The 26,321-nt window shown below is 41.0% G+C and overlaps 1 protein-coding gene across 1 annotated transcript in view; it reads left to right on the top strand.

Annotated features, from left to right (window-relative positions):
- The window catches only part of shank3a (SH3 and multiple ankyrin repeat domains 3a), a 223,835-nt gene that overhangs the window by 144,351 nt on the left and 53,163 nt on the right, over positions 1 to 26,321 (top strand). The window contains 7 exon segments of the mRNA XM_079682360.1: positions 427 to 543; positions 5,846 to 5,923; positions 6,349 to 6,415; positions 7,414 to 7,643; positions 8,253 to 8,422; positions 21,136 to 21,317; positions 21,744 to 21,767. Coding sequence (XP_079538486.1) covers positions 427 to 543; positions 5,846 to 5,923; positions 6,349 to 6,415; positions 7,414 to 7,643; positions 8,253 to 8,422; positions 21,136 to 21,317; positions 21,744 to 21,767 — 868 coding nt within the window.

The raw sequence follows: 26,321 nt of genomic DNA, 5'->3' as shown, positions 1-26,321 counted from the left end.
TTTACCTCAGAGATTTTGCCTCAGGTGAACAAGGGTCTCTCCTGCTTTACGAGACTGTGAACCACATGTGTGAGGGAATTAGCCCCAGGGAAAAAACTACAACTTCTAAAATGGTTGTATTTAAAAACAACTTTCTGTTTTTAACAGGCAGAACCAGAGGCGTACTGCACCCTAACACTTGAGTGTTCATCTAGCTTTTCAGTTTTCTTTACTGGGATTGATAAGCTCACAGAAACACAATGAGCTCTGGTTAAAATCCAGTGTGTCACATTTTTACACACTACACCTTTTTGTCATCTATTTAATTTTGACAAATTAAATAGATCATTTTCTCAGACACACTGGGTGACTGCTCCCTTTTCACTTTGTAACTAAACAAGGATTAATGATGTTTAAAAGAGTAAATTAATGAATGTGTCCTTTCAGGCATGCCGCTATGGCCACGTTCAGCACTTGGAGCACCTGCTGTTCTACGGAGCCGACATGAGCTCCCAGAATGCATCTGGAAACACCGCCCTCCATGTGTGTGCTCTCTACAACCAGGTAACTAGCTGTTTTTTTAAATTGCTTGTGTGCTTAGAGAGTGGGGTTTTCTTCAGAAAAGACATGCATATTGGACTGTTGTGCGATACATGATTTACATCCAATATTCAGGGGCAAAAGGAAGAAGAGGATTCATATTCACAGAGCTGTGCAAAGTGGCAGTTTGATGCAAATTCTTAACTGAATGTACGGTATGTGAGCATGTGAGCATGTAGGATCTACAGTAGCTTGTTCTCCTAGAGTTGTAAGAGCAGTTTCTGTGCTTTAACGGTCTTGGGGTTGAGCTTTATTGTCTAGCTCGAGGACACTTGTGAAATGTATCGATTTGTGGTTATATGGCCTTCTGATTTGCAGGATAGCATTTACACCATGCTATGCCTCTTTATGTGTGTGCTCGTACATGCACACCTGTGTAGTTAAGCTAAAGGATACCTCTGAGTGGTGGCAGTCTGAAGCAGCTGTATCCTTTACCTGGTCATTATCTACACTGTATTTGTTGGCTGTTTTGATAATTGACTGAAAGCGGATAATCAGGAGAAGTGGTCTAAGTGGGATTTTGACAACAAAACGGCCAAAGCTCAGGGGTATGTCTGCCATATGTATTCACATCAGTCATGAATGCACTCTGTCTGCTGCGATTTGGATGAAAGCTGCAAACAGTGTTTTGTTGCTCTGATACCTTAGAGACTATCAGAGTCAGAGGAGGACTGTGTGTTGTACAGCGTTATTATTTTGTGTGGGAGTTATTATAGTGATTACCTCAAGCTCTCATTCATGAGTACACACTGAGGATCTTACCTTGGTCTGTATTGATAATAATGTTCTGTTTGCACAGCATGTCATAAAGGCTACGGCCAGGGTATTTTACAGCTTTTCTATAAATCCCATAACAGATTTTAAATAAATAACCCTCTTTAATCTATATCCTATATCGAAGGTGATATTCATCGCAAAATAAACTACAGTGCCCACATTAGTGGTTATGTCACCCAGTGCAACGATTAAGTGTTTTTAATTGTTTTTAGGCAACGATAATAGTTGTTTACAATGTAAATGGATTGTGGTCATGTTATAGGATGTGTTGGCAATAAGAAACACATGGAACGTTTACAGGCTTTTTCTTTAGGTAATCCATCATTTTCATAAAGATTAGCATCAGCTCGATTCTTTCAAGAAAAATCAATCAAGTACACCTGCCAATCTCCAAGTGATGAAATGTTCACTGGCTGAGAAGTCGATTTGGGTCGTATAAAGTAGCTCATAAAGTAATAATGTGATTCAAGGGTCTTATGAGGCTGTGATAACGGGAAAGAAAGGCATAGTGTATATTTTAAAATATGAATGAATGTGTTCTATATCAAGAGAGGTACATGAGGACACCGGGCCATGAGAGCTTCAAATACTCCTGGGAAAAAGACGAGAGTAGTCAGGTTCAGTGTGTCCATATGTTGCTCTTTCCTGTTTGGTTGGATGCTCCATAAGCAACATGCAACTTGAGGTTCTGCAAAAGGCTTTCCTGCTCCTTTGGAAAATAGAGAGTTGTGCTCAGTTCATGAACATTAAATGAGCACTTTACTCCTCTCTCTCTCTCTCTCTCTCTCTCTCACTCACTCTCTCTGTCTTTTGCAAATGTCAAAGAGTGTGCATTCATGAATGTATTTACGTGTTATATTTGTAGCTGTGTACTTAGTAGCACATGTTTCACTGTAGCACTGGTTTAACTGAACACCGTGTGTGTGTGTGTGTGTGTGTGTGTGTGTGTGTGTGTCTGTGTGTGTGTGTGTGTGTGTGTGTGTGTGTGTGTGTGTGTGTGTGTGTGTGTGTGTGTGTGTGTGTGTGTGTGTGTGTGTGTGTGTGTGTGTGTGTGTGTGTGTGTGTGTGTGTGTGTGTGTTTGTGTGTGTGTGTTTTGGAGGCACAGCATCAACATTTAACAGGCTGTTCGCAACACATCCACGTGACTGAAGTCATTCGGTGTCGCTTTTGTCAGTGGAGGCTCGGCGTGATTGTGTATGTGGACTGAATATTATCAAAGAGATAATGAATGAATAGTTTTATCTACTCATACAACTTCTTTTAAGTTAACAGTCTTGTTATGGTCACACTCCGAGCTCTTGTCTACTTCCACTGTTTAGCACGTCGAGCTGATTGATCCCAGATACAGTGTCTCTTAGCGGGGTTCCAGCAGCCTCGAATCAGGCCTTGCTCGGATGATTATGCACCATTACAGACAGAAAAAAGGGGCTTTGAATTGACCGGGAACCTAGTCGTCTAGTGGCAAAGATCAATACATCCATATGGAGAGAGAAAAGATAGTGTCAGAAAGAGGTAAAGTTGGGAGAGAAGATGAAAAGCAAGATAACATAATTAGCAACAGTATAAGCTTGATCAATTGTTCTATTGCCCAAGTTTGTCTGGCCATTAACATTTACTTACTGAGCTTTTAGCTAGGCCTGGCATATGTGATTAGCAGCAATGAATGAATGCATAGAAGGGGTCTTCTACCTGGCAGACAGATCCATGGGAGGTGCTGGGCTGAATGATTGAGAAAGGACACAGTAGGTAAGTCAAATGGGGACAACACTGATGAGGGAGATTAAACAGAGGTGGCACAGGACTTGTGGAAGTAATGCAATCTTGCTGCAATCTATAATAAGCTGTATGGAAGACGTAACAATGGATTTCATGCCACAGTGACTGTAGGCTGAAGTTATGCACAATAATGAGGAGGAATTCAGAACTCGTTTACAGTGTTGCTGCAGTAAATTGCACATTTTATGTGCTTCAGATTAGTCACATTCCAATGTAAAAAACAAGCCCAATGTGCAGTGAAGGATGTCAAATCTGCTTATATCTAATGAGAGAAGGGATCCCCAAATGTATAAACATGGCTGTGAAGAGGTACCATCTGTCACACTCTTTACACATGACTGACCTGTGTCAATGCTGTAAAGTACTTGACGTAGCTCACTGTGTATTCCTGTGTAGATAATGTAATCACATCTAGAAACCATGGTGAGATCTACTGGAAATGTTTCCTTAATGAATTCCTATAGGAAGCCTTGGAGAGAAGAGAAAGACAGATGGCCTTCACTGTAATTGGTGTATGTGTGTGTGTGAGTGTTTGTTTGCTTGTGTGTGTGTGCATGTGTATGTTTGGTTGCTTGTTTGTTTGTGCATGTCCTTGTAAAAGAGTGCAGAATGTCTCAATAGCACAAATGATAGTTGAATGGAATTGAGTAGTTGTTCTTAAAACTTGATTTTCCTAAATATGTAAGGATGTAACATGCGTTGACATGGACATCAGTAAAAGTAAAATAAAAAAGGTTAATATTTTGTAAGTTGCATGATATTTTTTATTTTCTTTGACAATATTTCACCACATTAACAAATCAGCAAAAGCTACAACTTGTGTGTTGTTTACAAATGTATCAAAGAGGAGAAAGACGTCCCATCTATCATATAGCATTTATTCAACACTTCTCTCCAGCATTAATGTATTGTCCATTATATAACAGGTGTTTCCTAAAACTTGTTCTATGACCTTGTTTTTGTTGCTAAAAACAGAAAGGTACTAACTAAAAAACATATGGTGTTCATTTTGATTCATTACGGTGTGTGTGTGTGTGTGTGTGTGTGTGTGTGTGTGTGTGTGTGTGTGTGTGTGTGTGTGTGTGTGTGTGTGTGTGTGTGTGTGTGTGTGTGTGTGTGTGTGTGTGTGTGTGTGTGTGTGTGTGTGTGTGTGTGTGTGTGTGTGTGTGTGTGTGTGTGTGTGCATGCAACTGCATAATGTATGGTTGATTAGCGATCATCACACTTTAAAGCCGCAGGCATTTATCTATATAAGTTTTTAGATGTTTTAGACCCTGAGCAGTTATACTGTATGGTCTATTAGTAGTAAGAGTGATCATGCATTATTCATAACACACATGCTCTATTTACAAATATCCCCATGTCTTTACCATCCATGTTTACATGTACGTGCTAATGCAGGACACCGTGGTCATTTCAGGGCACCCACGTAGCTACCATCTATGTGTTTTACCAGAAGAGGGTGCTCCAGTTGGTTTGTGTTAACCTCATGCATATGTTGCCAAGACCAGTTAATCAGATACACCACGGATAATGAGGAAAATCACATGGATCTGTTTTACTTGACCTCATGTTCAAATAGTGTGTGTGTGCATTTCCCTCAACATGACAGGAGTCACCAGAGTTAGTGTGCTGTGTGTAGAGCCAAACTAGTCGCGTTTATTCTGCACTCAGTGATGAATACAAAATCAACCCTTTTTTCTCTTTAACACTCAAAACATTATATACTGTAGCAATAGTTTGAGAAAAAAGAGAGAAGGAGAGAGAGGGGGAGAAAGAGCGTTGTAAAACTATATAGGGAGTCTGTTTCATCCTTGTTGTAATGTGTTTCTTGGATTTAATTCATTTCAGCCTCCTTTTGCATTTTAAGTATAGTTTAGCCAATGCTTGGCCAACAAGCTTTACATTGAATTCCTTTTATAAAAGACAGTGTTTTACTACTTGTGATTAGTACAGAGCATGTTGGGGTCTTTTCGTGTCTCTTTTCTTTTTCTTTTCTTCCTGCTATGTTTACTGAAATTCAAAGATGAAAGTATATCAAAACTAGGGCTATGAGATATGAGGTCTATGAGGTGTGAGATAAAAGCAGTATCAATCTGAGTCTGGACACTAACAACATTTATTGGCACGCCACCATTATAATTTGTTTACAGTGCTACACAAAGACATGGCTAAGAGTTTAAGCTAAACCATCCATTTCAACAAGTATTCCAATCATATACATTAAAAGTTAAGAGCAGAGCAGGAGGTCCAGCAACTCTGACTTAATTAAAGGCCTTAAAAAATATGATAACAGATCAATTGCAGCTTGTAGCATATTGCAATTATTTGAATGTCAAGTTCAAATTCAACACAAACAACCTCACCCATCGTCTGTCTGCTTCTATTATTAGTCGGAGGGTATTTAGTGTTTTCCCTATTTCCTTCTAAAAATTGCTTCATAGTTAATTAGCAGTGAATATGGTTGCATTGTAGATAATTGTGTGTGTGTGTGTGTGTGTGTGAATTGTTGCTCATTATGCACTTCATCTGCTGGAGTCAGTGCTCACACTTTCAAACATATCGTGCAGTAATGCTGCCTCTGTTAAAATGTTCTCACAGCACCGTTTCTTTAAATTTAATATTTCTGTTTGAATGTTGCAGATGGTAAAATATAGTGACATTTAAAACTCCTAGCTAACCAACCACACACATGTTGCTCTCGTCATTCAGGACAGCTGTGCACGAGTTATCCTGTTCCGGGGGGCCAATAAAGAGATAAAGAACTACAACAGCCAGAGCGCCTTTCAGGTATGTTTGTTATCCAAAACCTCTGCATGCCATGGGACTATTCACATACCCTACATCTTTGACATGTCAGAGCTAAACGGATTGAATGACTTGTCTTACACAGAAAAATGCTGCTAAATTGAATTTATTGATCTCTTTTAAAACACAATTTGGGCTTTGTCTGAATACTAGTCTTTCTGGTTGATAAAGTCTGTGTAAAATTGAGACTGACACTTCCTGTGGAAATCAAAGTTAATTTGTTTCTACACAAGGCGGAACATTGCCAGACGTACTGATTTTAAACACAACAAAGGAGTACATGTGTAAAACATTATGAGGAGAGTGAGCGATTTCTTTGCTGACAATTTGTTGCTTTTATTTTTTGTGTAGTTTCTGTCACTTATGTGTTTGCTCCTTTCCTTTCCCTGTCTCTTCTCCATCTCCAGGTGGCTATTATAGCAGGAAACTTTGATCTGGCTGAAATCATAAAGGTCCACAAAGTATCAGATGTTGGTAAGTTAACAGCGGTGGTAGTATTTCTCTACCTGGCTGCCTCAGTGTTTCATAGGTTCAGACATGAATGAGGTATCAGGGAGTGATCAGAGTGAAGAATGTCTGAGCGTACAGTAGATCGAGAAGCTCAAAAAGGTGAGGACAGGTTATAGACTGAGCTGTGTGGAAGTGAAGGGAAGAAAATAGACATTTAAGGGGTGGAGAAGGATTCATGGATTTTGTTGGATTCCTGCTGAGCAGTTTCTCCTTGACATATACATACTGGGAAACTCTGCCATCTAGTGTGGACACAATGTAATTCAAGGTTCAAGGTTCTTTATTTTGTCATACGACACCATACATATATAATAAAACACCATTATTTTATATTGAAATGCTCATATTTGATCCCATTTAACAAGAAGCAGTTTCAAATGGGAACCTTATGAACCTCTTTCAATTTACACTTTAAATAAAAGTTGTGCCGCCTTCTTCATTAAACTTTAAATATACTTTAATAATGCATATAAGAACTTTTATATACAATTTCAAATATTTTTCAGGTTCAACTTATCATGAAGACAATATTAAATTCCCAACTACAATAAAAACCCAGTTCTGCCTCTCTGAAACATCTACACGGATATCCTTATTCTTTATTTGGGTCTTCATTCTTCAGGGGTCAATGTTAAAATGTCATCATAGTTATTAATATGTAAATGTAGTCCTATATTTGATAGTATATTTTAAATTTGATTCTTAAGATTCAAAGGCTTTACTGCAATACCAGATCCTCTGTGTTTCCTGTTCCTAACAGATAATAAAATAAGTATTTTGCAAATGAAATGAAAGCACAGCCTACTGTCAGATACTGTAAGTGCAACCGTTTAAATACTTTGAGTGGCCTTGAGATGTGTGAAATTGCAGTTATCTCCCCATCAAATAATTCTGTTCACTGTGCCTGCTACAGTAGCTTTATATATTATGGTGAGACTGTTAAGACGTGTCTCTCCTTTCAGTGCCTTTTAGGGAGACCCCCTCTTACACCAGCCGTCGACGTATGACAGCGGGACCCCTGCCCTCGCCACGATCTCTGCTCCGCTCTGCGAGTGACAACAACCTGAACGGGGACCACGATCACATCCACGGTCAGGCCCCCAGAGAACCTCGTGGCCGGCAGGGTCACTCCCCCGTCCCCTCACTGCGCAGCCTGCCAGCTTTCGGTCAGCAGCACAGCAGCCTCGGAGAGGTAAGACGAAAAGGAGAGACTGTGCAGGTTTGCAAAGTTAGAGATTACAAAACAAGTAAAGAAGGGTTCTCTTTTATCCTTTCGCCTGTACCTACTTGTCTTTAGTCCTTTTTGTATAACTAATGCTGTTGATGTATTGCGATTTTAAGGGTGTCCTTTATCATCTGGCCGTGGACAACAGCTGGTGTGGTGGGAATTTATTTATCAAATGTGGATAGAGAATCAAACCATTCAGCTGTCTCTGTCGTAGTGTAACTAACAACATTGCAACAAATCTTCTCAATAAGGAATTTTCCCAAGCTTAGCTAAGAAGTGTGAGAAGTAGTAAATCTAGATAAACATTAGCAAATAAGAATCAGAGAATGATATTATTAAAGTAAGTAAGTGAGTATAATATGCTTCTATAACACTGGAAATTAGCAATGTTTGCTAAAGCTGCCCCATTTACTGTTTTTTGTGACGGTTGATCAATGGGGACTGTCCATGACACTATAAACAAATAAACTAGAAATGGTAACACAATTTGACACAATCCCATGATAAGAGTGCACACAGGGGATTACTGTGTCTTACATGTGCATATGAAACCTGTCTCTTCTTCTGTGTCAGAGCCGTCATGGAGAGATCCCCGACAGCAGTCTCCAGAGCACAGGCAGCTCCAGATCCTCCCATTCCCGCTCGCCTTCGCTACATCACATGCACGAGGAGGACAGGCCGGTCCCCAGGAGGTCCCACAGCCATGGATACCCTCATGGACACAGCCATCGTGGAAGACTCAGGTCTGTAGGTTTCAGTTGACCTCAGCTCTACTTCATATGTTTCTTTTATTGATCTAAACTGTTTTTAAAAAAAGATTGGAAACAAGCACATGTCTCTCCTCCTGTTCCTAATTCATGTCTCACACTGTCTTGGCAGTTTATCTAGAATCTAGATAATCTGTGATTGTCCTTGTGATTAAGCACATCCTTTGATATTCAAACTGAATTTAAAAATGCCCTATGCAATGTGTCTGAATCACTTGTTAGTCACCAGCGTTCTGCAGTTTCTTCCTTCTGCTACCGGCTGCTACTGGTGATAAACATGACATAACATTTATCTGAGCCAAATCTTGTCTATATTTATCCATCAATCAAGCCCAGGCACATATGATAGTCGTTTTCCTGTCAAACTGTATTTGCAACCAGTCCAAAAAGTAATTGGCATAAAACATGGACTGGGAATTGAAAATGTGTAGTTTTATAGTGGCTGATTGAAACACTGATCAGTATGAGATCTGGTACAGTATAGTAATTTCATTGGGTGTTTGGGTTTGAGGGCAATGGTCAGTGGCATCGAAACATAACTCTTTATATAACAGGTTAGGTTGAAATACAGCAATTCTCCTGCTAGGAGGATGGAGGGCAAATAACCTACTTCAGATATGTGTGTGTTTGTCTCTGTGTTTGAATTGGAGGCCATGTATAGCTTTCACAATTCAGAGATAGACAGACGGAACACGGCTAATAATGATCACCATGGGGACCAATTGAAGGTTTCAAACCTGCAAGTGTGTTTGTATGTCGGTTTGTGTGAAAGAGGTTGAGGATACATTCTGAGATTATGGCTATGATGGATGTCATTGGCTGGCCACTCTGTTCCAAACAGCCTGTCACTCAGCTGATACATACATCCACAGATGTAGTTGTGCTGCTGGGGAACAAATCCCCCCCCCCTTGTACACCGTGCCATTAGACGAACTGCACAGTAAACTAAGGCTCTGATCACATCTTGGAGTGATAGATCTAAGTGGTCTACTGACACTTGGTTTGTTAAGCTTTTTATTATGATCATATGTCAGAGCAAGATTACCTACGTACAGCACAATTTGATTCCTGGATGCCACACACTGTGTGTGTGTGTGTGTGTGTGGGTGTGTGTGTGTGTGTGTGTGTGTGTGTGTGTGTGTGTGTGTGTGTGTGTGTGTGTGTGTGTGTGTGTGTGTGTGTGTGTGTGTGTGTGTGTGTGTGTGTGTGTGTGTGTGTGTGTGTGTGTGTGTGTGTGTGTGTGTGTGTGTGTGTGTGTGTGTGTGTTGACAGGGGAATTGCATTACAGACACAGCACCAGCCTTACTCCCCTCTCCCTTTAATACTCTCCTGTCACTTTACTACATCCATCAAAGACTCTGTTTCTCTCTCACTCTCTCTCTCTCTCATTCACACACACATACAGACACACTTAACAATATAAACACAATGCCATTAATCTGCACTATGGTTTGCAGTCACAGAGCAAACACCATTCTTTATTAAATCATGTAACACGCTCACTTCAAACCGCATAGAGACTAAAGCTCTGAATCGTATCTACAATCTTCACTCAATCTTAAATCACTTTATATAAAGTACATTATCTTCATTAATAAACTCACAGTGGAGTGTTAACCACCCACCACTCATTCTATTAATTTCGTTTCTCATTATGGTAACAAACTAAGTGCATTTTCTTCTGCTATATCTCGCACTGCATTGGCATCATTATTTAGTGACAGAGAAAAACATGTTTTGCTCTGTCATTGTGCACAATGCTTATTGTGTAGTCAAAATGCTAAGCTAGAAAAAGAGGAAACAGTGCGAAAGAAAAAGGAGAAAGCAGGTTTAGTATGTCTGCTGTGTCCTGGCCTAAATGGCCTTCTGCACCCAGGGAGTTGTCCTTTAGTGTGCATCACATTTATACTACGTAATAAAGTGAGGTGAATGTATTAAAAGCCCAAAACGAGCAGCTGGTCTCTATGGCCAGAACCTGCACCCAAGTGAGACTGATGCTGTCCTTCAATATTTTCCCTCCAATATTTCTCCCTCCCTCTCTCTGTTTCTCTCTCTGACCTTCTGTTATGCCCACGGTAACTCTAGAGGCATTATGGGTACCAGGGGAGTGTGAAATTAGCTTGGCCGGTCAGCAGCCCGCCCATCGGTTCCTGTGGAACTCACCATCACTTCCTCTTCTGTGCGTGTGTTGCCAGGGTTCAAAAGCTTTGCCAGGCCTCAGTAGAAGTTTAGATGGCGACAACAGAGAGGATACAGACAGAGGCTCATTAACACTAGATCAGATGAGGGAAAGCAACAAAGCTAACCAGTACAAATGAAAGCAGAAAAGTGTGTGTAAAACATCTCTGTAGTTAACATTATAATAGGACAAGAGGCTTGCTGATGATATGATAAGGTGACACATTTCGTAACAGGTTAATTGGCTACTTAGCATGATGTGATGTCAATACAAAGATAATGAATCATCAACAGGGCTCTGTCTGACAGTGTCAGATATTGGGTTATTAAGCATTGCACCTTAAACATATTACTCAGTCTTGGTTTGGAGAGGAAGCTAAAATAGATTGGAAAATATTGTGTTTCTAAGCAAAGTAGGATATTTTTCAATTTCAGTTTGTAGCAGAAAATTCACATTTTCAACAACCTGCCTTGTAATGTCATTGTAAAATGACTTTTTTCCAATATCTATTAATTAAAATATTTTTTTTGCATAACATCTGACTGGTTAAGGCAGGGGTCTGCAACCTTTTTGACCAAAAGAGACATTTTGCTCCTTTTTCCCCAAAAACCTTTGTCTGGAGCTGCAAAACATATTTCATAGCTTGATAGCTAATAAAGTTGTATTTATTGTTATATCAGACAAAAACTACAGTTGTTTTGCATTTATTAGGCTATTTATTACATTATATAAAACTGTTAACCTCTAATAAGAACAAAGAATAAGGAGAATTAAAAATAATACACAGGCCTACTTTAAAATAAATTAAACACAGCACTTGGGGAGTCCTCTGCACATTTGAAGGAAGGAAAATATAATTAAAATGGGCCCACTTTGAAATAAATAAAACATATAGCTGCACCCTAAAAATAATTAAAGGTAGGGTAGGTAAGAATGTAGAAACAAGCTCGAGTGCGCTAGAATTTGAAAATACACAACCGGAAAAAATCTGCCTCATCCTTTAGACTTTCTTACAGAGTCCCTCCTCCAACACACACAAACGCGCACATGACCAATGAGGGCACGAGATAAGTTTGTGCACAGATGGAAGGCTGACAGGCAGGTAGGCCATCCAGTTATTTTAGCCGGGCCGGCTCAGATGATTGGTCGTGCTTTTTACAGCGATACGGCTTCCAGAGATACATTTTGTATGTATTTATTGTCAAAGCATTTAATATATTCATTGCTATCGGGATGTTAAGAGCATTCCATGGAATATAACAAAGTGTTTTCTGAAATAAATTACATACCCCATCAGGACCGTGGGAAGTAGGGGTGCTGAGGGTGCTGCAGCACCCCCTGGTGGAAGACAGGGGATCTGCACTTCCACAAGATATAATACAAATATAATACAACAAAAACGAATTTTCCACCTTGATGTAACAACATTCATAATTAAGTAAAGATAACACCCCTTTCACCGCGGTTACATTTTCCATTTGCCCCGTGCGATGGGCGCTGTAGTGATGAAAGTGGGGGATGTTGGCTTATCAGGCTCCCGCAGCTCACAGCCAAAGGGAGAGAGATAGAGAGAGGGGGTGCACCGGTACCGGCGGCGATTGTTGTTAGCTTCTCCTGCGCTAACGGATATAAGAAGCTGTTTCTACAATAATGTGGAGGGAGAGTTCTGTCCTGTCAGACTGAGAGGCTCAGTGAGGTAAAGGACTCTGAGGGTTTAGATAGTTCACTTCAGTCTAAGTTATCTCAGTGAGTCTCACATTTTTTGATCACAATTTATGTAAACAAATATTTCCAAGTTACACCTTTATAATTATTAGGATAAATAAAAACATGCTTGAAATCATTCCAATGTATACTATAGGATAGTAAACCAAATATATTGTTTAAAACTGGAGAGATTAAAAATATGGATAAATAAATAAATGTTAACTGGTAAAATAAGATATGAATGAACAACACAAATAAAATAAGTTACATTTATTTGTTATTGGCTATGGTAGGTTATTGGAAATGTTCACATACTTATTTGATTATTAAAATACAAACCGATCTTTTTCATATGGGTGTTTAGAGTTGTACCCCCTAGATCAGTCTCTAATTGGGCGCTCAAAGTGCACCAGATTGAAGCATTTTACTTTAAAATGTTTAAAAAATCTCCCCGGGGGTGAAGTTCACCCCCCAATTAAAACATGTTATAATACTAAATAAATGTGAAGCCTTTTTATATATAAGCTGTCCACCATGTCAATATGTTTCACTTTTCATAGTGTATTGGTCTTTTGTAGAGGTTTTTCATTGCCAACTAAAATCTTGCCTATAGGGCAGCACATTGGTCAGAACCAGCCCTGGTGTCATCCCCACAGCACCCCCCATTTGAAACATGTTCCCACGGCTATGTACCCCATTGAATTATGACTGATGATCATCAGCTGTCTTCCTCTCCCTTGTTGTTCCTCGATACGTAAAGGCTGCAGCACCGTTGACAACTTCTCTCCACATATCAAACATACCGGTAAACCAGCATCGTTTGCAGTGAAAGCATATAACTCTGTCCACGCAGAATTAAATCCTGTGTTCCTCCGGTACTTTTCTTTGATTTATCCATAGTTCGCTCATCGAGCCGGGGGTCAGGTTATTCGCACAACATAACCTCAAACATGTTGTCATATAAGGTCGTTGTGGTAGCTTGTGGTGTCAGTAGCAATAAACGCTTTTATTTCCTGCTGTTGTGCTATAGGACCCCCGTTGTGATGTGTAATATCAACATTAAGCCGACGGTGGTGTCCAGTTCCTTCACCTTTTAAATCTCTTTTATTTGCTGTTCTCCTTACCTTTGTTTGACCCTTTATCCCCTCTTCTTCCTTTGAATTAGTCACACCAGTGGCTGTTTTTGTGTAGATTATACACAACGCGTTAAGACAGCCAAGGGCTGAGCTACACAGAGAAGAAACGAGGACAGGGATAGAGAGGAAGGGGAGGGGGAGAGTTGAACCTCATCAAAGCAGGACGCAACGGTATTGGTTTGTGCATGTGATCATTTGTGTCAGAGGGTGATACTGATAGGCTAATGGTGATTTTCGTTTTGCAGTTCACAACATGCTAGTAGCTTATCTACATGAAATACTCTCAAGTATCTCTTGCCAGTAGTATCTCCAGTTTGTGGCAGCAGTAGGATAATATGCTGGCATTGATGTCTCTCTTTCCACTTTCTCATCTCATCTTGCGTATATTTCGAGATGTTCCCGCCCCAAGGCCATACTGGATATGTTATCCATCCGGCGTCTTCCCTGGGGTCTCTTCCAGGTTGACGTGCCCATGAGGTTCACTTTGAGCTCCTTCTGCATATTTAAGCTTTCCTTGACCTGGAGGGTGAGCCCCAAGACCCTGAAGAGGGGAAACTCATTTTAACTTCTTGTATGCATTTTCTCCTTCTTTCTTTTAGTTCCCAGAACTCAAGACCTTAGGTGAGAGGTCAAAATCAGATCAACAGAGAGAAATTCCTTTAGGCTCAACTCCCTCTTCACCATGACAGCTCAGAACAGCAGTTAAATCACTGCAGGTGCCATATCAATACACCTGTCAATATCAGATTCTGTTTACCCTTCAATTTGATTGGGAGTAAATCATAAGTCTGTTTTCCTTATGGAGCTTTTCCACTGCAGGACCTAGCACGGCTTAGTACGGTATGGTTAGGCCTTGGTAGGCCAGGCTCACTTTATGCTGCATTTCCATTACAGTTTAGGAATTGGGGTAGTAACTATAGTAACGCAGTGTAGGCGGGGCGATCGGCTGTTCGGCGGGCGGAGCGACGCTGCGTAAAACTGCCGTGACGTCATCTTCAATGCGAACCACAAAACCAAAACGTTAGCTGTTAGCACTCAGAGCTCACAGGTCCTCATATCTGTTCAGAAACTAGACAAAAGTTGAACCACAGACTGTCTGTGTCATGGCGAATACAGTCGCTGGTTTATTTATGTCTGTAGGTCGTTGTTGTGAGTGTGGACGGAGCATATACAACGTTAGCTAGTTAGCAACGTGTATTACAATTAAATCACGGTAAAATATGTTCATTTTGTTGTAGTTGTAGCCCCCTTGCCAGCGATTCTCTCTGACCATTCTGCAGTCGAGTGTTTACGTCACTAGTTTAGCATATTCAGCCCGGTTGTTGGCCCGGTAAGAACCTCGATTTTGGAGGGCCAGAAAAAAGGGGAAAAAGTAGCCCCTAGTGGAAAACCAAAAAAAAGTAAACCCGGCCGGCTTAAACCGTGCTACGTGCTGCAGTGGAAAAGCGCCATTAGTTACCCATCTCCCCTCCATCAGAAGCCTCCTTCAAGTCCGTTAAGCCATTAGTCTTTTGTAGTCGTAGCCTTTCCAAACTCCAATAGACAGGATTGCTAATCATTTAATTTAGCAGTGAACATACAATCCAAGCCATGAGACTATAGTTTGGTCTTTAAATCAAATTAAATGACAGTAAATCAGAAAAATTAACACATATTAAAGTATAGTGAAAATATTTTAATGTGGGTAAACTATTTACTGACACTAGAGTTGGCAGTGTGTGCTAAATGGTTTGTTGATCATCCCCTTTCTCAAATTGAGGTGGAGATTGGGGTTATGTGTTAATCACGCCAGGGCCGTGGGAAGTAGGGGTGCTGAGGGTGCTGCAGCACCCCCTGGTGGAGGACAAGGGATCTGCACTTCCACAAGATATAATTAAAAAAAACGAATTTTCAGCCTTGATGTAACAACATTCAATTAAGCAAAGATAACAACCTTTTCACCCCGGTTACATTTTCCATTTGCCCTGTACGATGGGCGCTGTAGTGATGAAAGTGGGGGATGTTGGCTTCAGGCGCCCGCAGCTCACAGCCAAAGTGAGAGAGATAGAGAGAGGGGGTGCACTGGTGCCGGCGGGGATTGTTGTTAGCTTCTGTTGCGCTAACGGATATAAGAAGCTGTTTCTACAATAATGTGGAGGGAGAGTTCTGTCCTGTCAGACTGAGAGGCTCAGTGAGGTAAAGGACTCTGAGGGTTTGGATAGTTCACTTTAGTCTAAATTATCTCAGTGAGTCTCAAACGTATTGATCACAATTATGTAAACAAATATTTCCAAGGCACTCCTTTATAATTATTAGGTTAAATAAAAACAGTTTTGAAATCATTCCAATGTATAGCCTACTATAGGACAGTAAACCAAAAATATCGTTTAAAACTGGAGAGATTTAAAAATATGCAAAAAAAATAAATGTTAACTGATAAAATAAGATATAAATGAACAACAAAAATAAAATAAGTTACATGTATTTGTTATTGGCTATGGTAGGTTATTGGAAATGTTCACATACCTGCTTATTTGATTAATAAAATGCAAACCGATCTTTTTCATATGGGTGTTTAGAATTGTATTCCCTAGATCAGTCTCTAATTGGGCGCTCAAAGTGCACCAGATTGAAGCATTTTACTTTAAAATGTTAAAAATATCTTCCCGGGGGGGCACCCCCAGACCCCCCTAGAGGATGTGAAGTCCACCCCCCAATTAAAACATGTTATAATACTAAATACATTTGAAGCCTTGTTATATAAGCTGTCCACCATGTCAATATGTTTCTCTGTTTGTAACTTTTGTAGAGGTTTTTCATTGCCAGCTAAAATCTTGCCTATAGGGCAGCACATTGGTCAGAACCAGCCCTGGTGTCATCCCCACAGCACCCCACATTTGAAACATGTTCCCACGGCTATGAATCACGCCAATTTACCCTTTTCTAATTTTATTTAATGGTGAAGTCTCTGCAAAGCATTAAGCTGTCAATGTGCCAACAGATTTGCTCTTCACATCCTTAAAATGTTCTGCCCAATGATTACACGTTCTAATTCCACCGTGATAACCATAAACACTCCCATATCCCGCCAAAAAAAGAATAAAAAGAGCATGACTTCATTCAAGTGCAAAGCAAGGAAAGAGTGATGATTATTGGGATACAAAATGTGATGTTGATTATGAATGTGTTTGAAATGTCCTCATATGACCTTAGATTGATAGGCAATTTGAGGAAAGAGCATTCTATCTGAGGTTGCAAAGCAGTCATGTGAGAACATCTGCAGTGAAGCTGCTTTTTTCTGAAAGCATCTGTGTAAGCCTTTTGTGGCATTCAGAGTCGTAGGCCGTTCACAGATTTCTACTTCTGAATTGATTTGGCTGGACTCATTATTGAGCTGTTTAAATGTTAACCTGCCTTTAGTGGTCTCACTTATCCCAAACAAGCATCTGAAGGTATTTTTCTTGAAAATTCAGAAAAAGCGTACTGCATTTGTGGAAAAAGATTGTTGGCATTCGTTCTCATCCTCCAAAAAAATACCCCACCAGTGCTACCTTCCACACATACCACATGTTCAGGGGTTGAAGCCCACAGATGAGTCCCAACAAAAAACAAATTAAAACAATATTTGGAATCAAGGTCTTTATGATTTATGATAGCTGAATTACTAGCACCTCATTTATAGCTGTAGTGTACTTTTTTCAGTGAGATTTTTTCAGTGATTTTTCAGAGATGCTTGAATGTCTGAGATGAGAATCTATAGAGAAAATGACCAATTAAGGGACAATAATCCATGTAAGCCTAATTATTTAAGAGACATGGACAGTTTTGGAGATCCAAGTTCATATTATTGAATTAACAGTACATTTCTTGGCTGTATTTTCTTTCCTTTTATTGACAGTTGCCATCGTTACAGAGGCATGGCTGGTGTCCTAGGAAACGATGAAGCTTTTGTAATACTCTGCATTAGAACTTTGTGTGTATTTGTGTATACTTGTGTGTGTGTGTGTGTGTGTGTGTGTGTGTGTGTGTGTGTGTGTGTGTGTGTGTGTGTGGGTGTGGGTGTGTGTGTGTGTGTGTGTGTGTGTGTGTGTGTGTGTGTGTGTGTGTGTGTGTGTGTGTGTGTGTGTGTGTGTGTGTGTGTGTGTGCATGTAATGGATCCTGCATCTGTATCTGGTAAAAGCTACTTATAATGAGGCACGGTGCAAGAGAATAAAAGAGAGGAAAGATGCAATAAGGCCGAATGAGCAAGAAAATAGCTTTTGCAAATATAGTCAAAATTGGCACATAAAAAGTGAGAATCATGTTATACTAAATTCTTTAGGTGAATAGCATGTTAAAAATCAATACAACAATGCCTAATCCATTGATTGCCTATGGAAAAACCAATATGCATACTAGGAAAATAAAATTGATATATTGATCTTGGTGGACTATACAGTATATCGTCCAAAATCCAACAGTAACACTTGATCTACAAAATAGGGTGTGGAGGCGATTCACAATCAGGCCAGCTGTAGAGAAGACCCTCTCAGCTGGAATTTGGGCATAAGATGAGGTTTGAGTCTGCATGATCTGCGTGTAGGGAGGGGCAGCAGCCACATCATTAGCTAGAACTAGTTAGATCTGATGGATTTGGACATAAACGCGAGTGAAGTATAACCGGACGCGAGAGAGAGAGAGATCAGCACCTGCAGCTCTGCCCACTGTGAGGGACCGGTGAACGGAGCAAAACACACCTTTAGACCGAACACATTTAGCTATGGCACTGTCGTATACATTGAATTATTCCATTTGGTAATATGTAATCAACTTAGGCACCCCTCCCAAAAAATAAATAAAATGTATTATTCAATTATAATAAAAATATTCATAATTCATATTCTCATACCTGAATAATGTTGAATATTCGATTAATCGTTCCCATCCCTATTGTGTACCTCTACTGAAGATGAATAAATTAGAAACCCTTGAACAGTTTTTAAAGCGTTCTGATCACAATAACAACAAACAAGAGTCTGCTCTTTGTACTCATATGGTTTAACATCAAGTGACTGTAAAAAGCTTTCTGGTGGACCCTTCCAGAGGGCTGTTCAACTGTATTACATCCATAAATGTTGTCTAATAATGTAGAATTAAAATCTAAAATATGACCAACTCGTGGGTGGATCATCATACTAATACTTGCAATAGCAACTTACAGTAGACTTAAATGTGATGAAACATGCGACAGATATCAAATGAGAAATTGTGTAATCTTACATTGTAAACTTAAAAAGAGAAACATTTATATCGTAGATTTTCTTTTTAAATGAAAAATACATTTAGTTATACATGTATATTTTTAAAGAAACTGCACATGAACATTCTAGATAGACATTTTGAAAACCCATATGTATCTATGTGCAGTTTCAAATGTAATCCTCGTCGTGTGCAACATAAACGTGTCATTAAAACTGGGTAGAGAGCAGGAACAATGTCCACCCTCCCTTCTGTCTGACATATAGATAACATGTGTCAACCCCAACATCATCAGCTCATTGCAGGGAGCAGCTGAGGTCAGCATGTGTACAGATGGTGTATGTGTAGGTATGGGTGCAGATTTGAGTCATTGAAATAGATTTGCTTTAAGAAATCACACTTTATCAAAGCCCTATTTACCTGACTCTCAAGCCTCCCCTCCTCTTCGCTGCTGATGTTCATTGCTGAGGCTCAGACATTAACATGCGGCAGCCATCCCGGCCCCTCGGTCCCTGCGGTAATTGGAAAGCCGTCAGCAATCCGTTGTTTCGATGGAGCAGGGGGCCAGAGAAAGAGAGGCTGTGTGAGATGGGGGGGGGGGGGGGGGGGGGTGCAAGAAAAGCAATAGAGTGTTTGGGAAGTAAGAAGACAAACAAGGCTTGAAATAAGGAAAGGGGCGGATAGATGAATGGAGAACGAAGGGTAAAGGGCACATGAGGCTAGAATCAGGTGAATGGAATCTATAAAGTGACTGATGCTGGGGGGGGATTGGCAGGAGGCTAAATGAGGTTGATAGATGGGGATGAAGGAGATTAAAGATGTCTTTCAAGGAAATGTTCTTCTGAATGACATCAAAGATCAGGACATAATAAAGTTGTAATACATAAGCACACGTTCAAGTAAATTCTACTTCAGGTAAACATGAGGAGAAACTGCTAGCGGCTTATATTTGTATTAATTGTATTTTTAATTTGTTTAAAAAATGTGCTTGAGAGAAAGCTTGTGGCTTCAAACAGCAGACTGAATGTAACCTGCACAGTGTTGGCAAAGTAGTGATGAATGAATACTAGGCGGAGCTCTGCCGCTGCTGTATTAGAATTCACCGCCAGAGAGAGAGGGAAGGAAGGAAAGAGAGAGAGTGGAGATGCAATGCGAAGAAATGTTGAGAGGGATTAGAGGGTGAAATGGAAGCGAGAGAATGAGAGAAAGAAGGAGGGGATTCAAAGCAAAGAGAAAGAGGGAGGAGCAACAATTAAACTAAATGGGCTGGAGCTTTTTGCCCCCCGCCCTACTGCACACAAGCACTCACACACACACACACACACATACACACACACACACACACACACACACACACACACACACACACACACACACACACACACACACACACACACACACACACACACACACACTCACAGCCTGCCTCAGGGAGCCATGGCGCATGCACGCTTGCAGTCAGACAGGCAGCAGGAGATCAATCGTACTCTGGGACCAGATTGTGTATGTGACTGTTAGCGATGTGTTAGCAACATGCTGGTGGTGGTGGCGGAGGTGTATGCCATGCAAGCGGAGGTGCAATGGTAGCAGGAGTGGGGGGGGCTGTCTGTGTATGTGCCTGTGCGCACGGCTAGAATGCACATAGAGCGCTTTTGGTGTGTGAGAGCGAGCGAACCGTCAAAGGGGAGGGCAGCCAAGGAGCGCAGCAGCACAAGCAGCAGCAGCAGTAGCAGCAGCAGCATTGCCATTGCCAGTGTGTGTGTGAGCGAGCGTGTATGTGTGAGGGGTGGAGGGGAGAGGAGAGGCAGACACGGCGGGACTCCCAGGAGAAGGAGTGGGGAGTCGGGAGCAGACCCAGCCTCTCTCCTCCACAGCAGGAGGACCAGGACCCAAGGACAAGGCAACGTCTGTAACCCAGCCTGGAGCAACTTGAACTGGGGACATAGGGACATCTCTGCCTCTCTGGAGGGGGGGGGTCTTCTTCTGGAGCCCCAACTCAGGATGTGTTTGAGTAAAGGGGAGCTTTCAGACGGATGTGACAGACCCACACAGAGAAGGACACTGTGCAGTCCCTCTTATCGTTAAACATTTCTGCCTCCACCTCGGTTAGGATGCGGGGGAGAGTGGAGAGATAGAAGGAGAGGGTAAAAGGGAGCAAGAAGGATATTGTCTGTGCTATTAAAAGAAGGCAGAGAGGGAATAAGAAGAGGAGGAGGGGGGGGAGAGTGGATGGGAGGAGTGTCCTCTCCGCTCATGAATGTCCCATGGAACACTGACTGTTGACTGTTGATCGGCAGGCGCTGGACTTGTTTATGAACCGGTCCCTGGTCAGCCTAGCAACCGGGGGGTGTCACTAGGTTGCTGTCCCGCTGACAACCATGTCGGTGACCACAGGCTTCAGTTACCAGCTCCCCGGAATCACCACAGTAACATATGTGTTTGTTTACAGCCCTGGCTCAGTGCAGCGAGACCCAAGCCCCCCACATCACACCCCCCCAGCGCTGACAGGCCCCCGCGGGCCCAAACGGAAACTCTACAGCGCTGTCCCAGGACGTACCTTCATCGTGGTCAAGCCCTACACGCCACAGGGGGAGGGAGAGATCCAACTCAACCGAGGAGAAAGAGTCAAAGGTAAATTGTCTGCTTTTGTATGTGTACTTGTTTATTTGATCCTTCCCCGATGCTGTAACTACTTCTGTACACTAGAGCTGTTAATATTCTGGACTTCATCACTACTAGGTATGTTTAGGAACTCCTGTAAAGTTCATGGCTACATGTGTCTCCCATGAGCTGGGTTTGTAGCAGAACAAAAGAGGAGACATTCCCATGCTCTCATCTGTCTCAGATACAAAGCACACCATCACTTGAGTATGTTTTTGGCTGTAAAGCAGTTATGTGATAGCACCTGGAAGTCATTTGAGTGTTGTTTGGGCTTGACATGGGAACAATCATTTCATCCAGCTTAAAAATGTGCTGTTTTTCTGCTTTACAAAGAAGTGCAGTGGCTTCGCTTTCATGTGTTTGTGCTTTTGTCTCTCCATCCATGCTCCACTCAAGACTATGACCATAATGACGTAGAAGGTAAAGTCCATAATATTCTTCTCACCCTGTTTCTTTCCCATACACTTGAGTGTATCAACCCCACACCTACCGAGTGTAGTAATGAGTTCCTGGTCCTGTTTGAATCCACTTGAGATATGTGCACAATCTCAGTACAAATCTGTGATTACTTCAAGGAGAGCGCATGCAAATTCAAACAGGTCCCGTGTGCGGTTGGTTGTTGGTATGCATACACACATTGTGTCCTTCTTACTCTCTGAGATGACTTCCCCCCTGAACGTCTTACTGCTTTCCTCCCTCCTCTTATCACCTGTCCACAGACACCCAGCTCCACGTTGACCCTACGTCCTGCCACTTCACATACATCACCATGGATCAAACCCACATTAGCCTAATGGAAACAGTTCCCTCATGTCCTCAGAAAGGCTGGAGAGAGAGATAGAGGCCGCACTCATGCTGAGACCTCTTATGTTCCTTTCAGATCTACAGAGGCACAGGAAGTACAGATTAAGGGTCAATTTGGAATTTCAATTTTGTATTATTGTTTTCAACCACAACATATGCACGCAATGTTATCTCTCTCTCCCCTCTTTCTCAGAAACATTCAATAGCAAACAATCCACAAAACACTGGTCTAAACCCCTTCCCTCTGCCTGAATACAAACTTAAGTATTCCTAGATGTTTTTTTCTCCCAGCTTTTGTGACCTTAAAAAACGTTTATCAGTGGATCCCCTCCTGTATGCTTTGATGCCTCACCTTTATAGTAGTGTGTCTGGTCTTTGAGAAACAGAGCTGTCATTTCCACGGGACGTACTAACACCAATTCAGATTTAACAATTAAATCTCATGTTTTTTCTGAAGGATACAGTATTGTCTGAAACAGTGATGCATACTGATGTTGACACAAATGTTATCGGAAATGTGATGACTCAACAGCAGCCAGTGTGCCTCCATCTCCTGAATGAATCTGCTTTCACTGGCTTTTCTGTCGGTGCAGCTGAATCCATAACCCTGCCACTAATGTGAACACACAGTATTTTGCCGTTCTTTCATGTTGGCCATGCAGGAAACAAGCTTACAGTCGCATGGCTGCCAGCACCATGACCAAGCCAAGTAAACCATCTGGCTGTGATATGCACCACTGACCATCATAGCCATTACTGTGTTGCATTCACTATACTTCCGTACTCCCAGAATATATGAGAAATACGTCATGGATTCCAACTGCTTGTTGAACATCTTCAAGCACAGGCAGTTCAGGTTCTATGCATAACGTTTGTTTTGATGACCAAATGGTGTTTAGTGCATTAGTCCTAGCAGGGAGTGACCATCCCCGCTGCACATAGAGGCTTGGCCTGAGAAGCCACTTCCTTTAGGAATGGATGACCCTTGGTTTGTTACATAATGCATTTCATCTAATCTGCATTCATAAATGGATGAGCTGCTAAAAGTAATAGGGCTCATTTGGTGTGTGTGTGTGTGTGTGTGTGTGTGTGTGTGTGTGTGTGTGTGTGTGTGTGTGTGTGTGTGTGTGTGTGTGTGTGTGTGTGTGTGTGTGTGTGTGTGTGTGTGTGTGTGTGTGTGTGTGTGTGTGTGTGTGTGTGTGTGTGTGTGTGTGTGTGTGTGTGTGTGTGTGTGTGTGTGTGTGTGTGTCAAACACTGACAACTTGATTCCTGTTAATGTCTTCACACCCTTCTGTATCACTAGCCATACCAGAGGAGTGTGATGAGATCAGACTGGGTAAATCTCACTAACTGTCTGTGTGTGTGATGTGTGTTAGCGCCCATGCTTACATATGCATAACCATAACTGTGTATTAACTACCCTGGTAGTATTGGAGGTTGAGGCGAGGGAAATTATAAGTCCTACAGAAATAGATGTGTCCCACTGTGTAGTTTAATGAAGACAATTTTTGTTCTCATGGAGACATACTTTAGTTGTCAGCAGTAGTCTAGCACATTCCCTGTCAAGTGTGTTAGTAGCTGTTCCTTTTTGATTTGATATTTTTCTTGAATATTTATGAAATGCACAATATGATGATTTCTTGTCTACTTCTCGTAGTGGCGGATGAATGTCTGGACTCAGATGGTGAATACAATATACTGTAGCGTTATAGCAAAAATCTTCATAGCATTTGATTTATGTCAAAGTAGTTTTAACTCGTAAGACTTGGTTTTGTGATTTTAACTTGGTTCATTAAAGTGAGCTGAAATTAGTAGTATGTACTGTAATGGGTCTGTAGCATTATAGAGTTATAGATTGATGACAAAAGATTTGAAAGAGCACACAAACGAAGGAGTCTGGCCTCAATTTGCTCCAGCCGTTTTGGCAACTTTAAAGCACTTGAGGTTGAGATGACCTGCACTGTAAATATTGCATTCTTGTTTACCTTTATTGTTGTTATTATTATTAGGATTAGGATTTTTAGTTTATTTAATCCCACATGGATGAGTCACAGTAAACCATACCACATATTAGACTCAAACTAAAGAAAGCAAAAAGCCCAAATGACACTCTGCTCTCCGTTTAAGTTTAAACTCAGGGACTGCCAAACGTGAGCGAGAAGGTTTGATCCTGACAAGTGTAGAAATCCCTTTTCCTGTATGAAATATTACATTTTAATAGCCTATAACACTCATGGTTCTATCCTCCCTTGCCCTCTCAAACATTGACTTGCAGATTAAGTAGTACTCAAATCTTTTGTGGTCAGCATATAGTAGTAATATTATCATGTGTGTTGTGCTGGGATAGTGTTAGTAACTTAACTGTAGAAAGCCAAGACGTATTTAATAGAAATACTTGTTTATCAATTATGTATTCACTTGTGTGGTGACTTATAGCTGACATCTCGTATACTGAGGACGATGAAGATTGTGCCATAGACATAAGTGATGGTGATGATGATGATGATGATGATGATGAGGAACTTGAAGGTAAAATTATATATTTTCTATTTAAATCAGAAATAAGGATGACAATGTGTTAACCGGTAAATCATTGACACAATTATTTGCTCTTCTGTAACAGCAAATTAAGGGACTTCATTGAGAATCTTCAGGTTTATTTAAAGTTCACAGCTTTAATCCACAATGTGAACAAAGACAAAAATATACATGTAAGATTGAGATAATATCACATTTTCTTCCTTCATTATTCTAGCACTGATAGAAGCACACACTTGTTTAGTAAACCACACTAGATTAGCCTTAAATGTCTGCTTAGTTTGAATAATTAGGTTCCCATGAGAAAAAAATGTATCCACCAATTTCTGTTCCACTGAAAAACAGCTTGGAAAAGCTCCCAGTTATTTCTCAGTGATTGTCAGTCCATTGGTCAGCTGTCTGAGATCAATGTCTCTAGACAGCCTTCGTCTAGACAAACAGCCCCGCTGTCCGCCATTTAGGGTTATCCACATACAGCTCTCCAAGCACACTCTCTTAGTCTCAGTTAATGACATCGGTTTGTCCTTCCTCACTCAATGGCTGCCACTGCCCCACAGAACCAGCGTGCACTTGATATGATGGTGTGTTTGAGGGTATGTATTTGTGAGTGTGTTAGTGCGTGCTACAGGTGGGAAGATTGGTCGACTAATTGATTAGTCAATCCACAAATGAATAATTAACTATTATGATAATCTATAATCAATATTTGTTATGCAAACATGACAATTCAAAGACAGAAAATAGCCACATATCAAAAACGGAGTAATTTTTACGTTTTCAGTTTTTGATATATGGTTATTTTCTTTCAGATATTTAAAAGCATCACCTTGAACTTGAAGGCCAAAAATTATTTGATTAATCTAGAAAATAATGTTCAGATGAATCAACAATACACATTTTGTTTTAGGTGAGCTCAATAGTGTGTCCCTGATTGTGGTACAAAGCAATGTGGATGTTTCCCGGATGTTTGTGTGTACATGTGTGTATCCTGTTGCAGCTGTTTGTGTATTTGATGATCCCTTTGGTACACTCTATTAACAGCTCGCCCATCCCCCCACCCCTCTTGCACCCTGTCTCTATACTCATTCCCCTGCTCACCCCTGTGTTTGTTTCCACTCTTCGCCTTCATTGATGTAATCTGATCTCATCATCTGGATGGACATCTCTTGAAAGGCCACTTACTGTCACCATGGTAACGCACAGGGACACATGCCACCGTTACCTGGTCAAGCTTTTTGGACACTTGTGATCGCATACACACCCACTCTTCCAGATACAAACATATCCACAGCCATATACACACTTGCTCTTAAACACACACCGAACTGCATGTTCAATTGTGACATACAGGAAAACTAAAAGATATTCAAAGGAACCGATTTGTGTATCAACATGCTGGTAACCCCGCTGGGAGCATTAACTGCACTTTCAGTACATTCTTCTCCTCAACAAGATGACACATTTAAGAGCATGCTTCCGTAACAATGTATTACATCTCGCACACACAAACACGCACACACACACACACACCACATACACCTTCTCCAAACGCCATTATAAATCTTGCAGACAGCCATGAAAATGAAACTGGCGCAAGTAACGTTGAGATTAGACATTCACAAACATGATTA

The sequence above is a fragment of the Notothenia rossii genome (genome assembly GCF_949606895.1).
Source record: "Notothenia rossii genome assembly, chromosome: 5".
Lineage (NCBI taxonomy): Eukaryota > Metazoa > Chordata > Actinopteri > Perciformes > Nototheniidae > Notothenia > Notothenia rossii.
The sequence above is the reverse complement of the archived record's forward strand: the minus strand, read 5'-3'. Positions and strand labels throughout refer to the sequence as shown.